Source organism: Armigeres subalbatus, unplaced genomic scaffold, assembly GCF_024139115.2.
Source record: "Armigeres subalbatus isolate Guangzhou_Male unplaced genomic scaffold, GZ_Asu_2 Contig1402, whole genome shotgun sequence".
Classification (NCBI taxonomy): domain Eukaryota; kingdom Metazoa; phylum Arthropoda; class Insecta; order Diptera; family Culicidae; genus Armigeres; species Armigeres subalbatus.
The window spans coordinates 1477-2000 of record NW_026942180.1 but is presented as its reverse complement, the minus strand read 5'-3'; the positions used below and the strand labels follow the sequence as shown (position 1 = coordinate 2000).

The 524-nt window shown below is 50.2% G+C and overlaps 1 protein-coding gene across 1 annotated transcript in view; it reads right to left on the bottom strand.

Moving 5' to 3' along the window:
* Nucleotides 1-5: 5 nt before the first annotated feature.
* Nucleotides 6-524, bottom strand: part of LOC134202754 (alanine--glyoxylate aminotransferase 2, mitochondrial-like) — a gene marked incomplete at its 3' end in the record, with an annotated part of 635 nt that continues 116 nt past the window's right edge. The window contains exon 2 of the mRNA XM_062677749.1: nucleotides 6-520. Within this exon, the coding sequence (XP_062533733.1) occupies nucleotides 6-520 (515 nt within the window). The remainder of the gene's footprint in view (nucleotides 521-524) is intronic.

Below are 524 nucleotides of genomic sequence, written 5' to 3'. Positions count from 1 at the left end.
CCCGTTCGGGCGAATCCAGACTGTACTTCATCCGCCACAAAGAGACCTCCGTTGGCGCGCACCAACTCCGCCGCTTTTTTGATATATCCTCTGGGATATTGAACGGTTCCACCAACTCCCTGAATTGACTCGGCGAACATAGCTGCTACCTTACCTCGTGGTAACGAATACTTGAAGATCTGTTCCAACTGTTCGTAATACCGCGCACTGGCCAAGCATTGATCCGCGGGGCAATCGCAGTGACGCGTCGTTTGAACCGGCGAATCTCTACAGTTTCTACCACCCCAGATACCTGTGTATGGATCAGGGTTCATAGCGTGGACTATGCCGTTACTAACACCAGACAAAGGGTATCTCCACGTGGAATGTGCAGTCAGACCCATCGTGTATGGTGAAGCACCATGATAGGCGTTACGAAAACTGATAATTTCATTGTTTCCGGTGTACAATCGTGCCATCAACATTGCCAAATCATTGGCCTCGGAGCCGGAATTCACAAAGTACACATTGTCCAAATCCGCTGG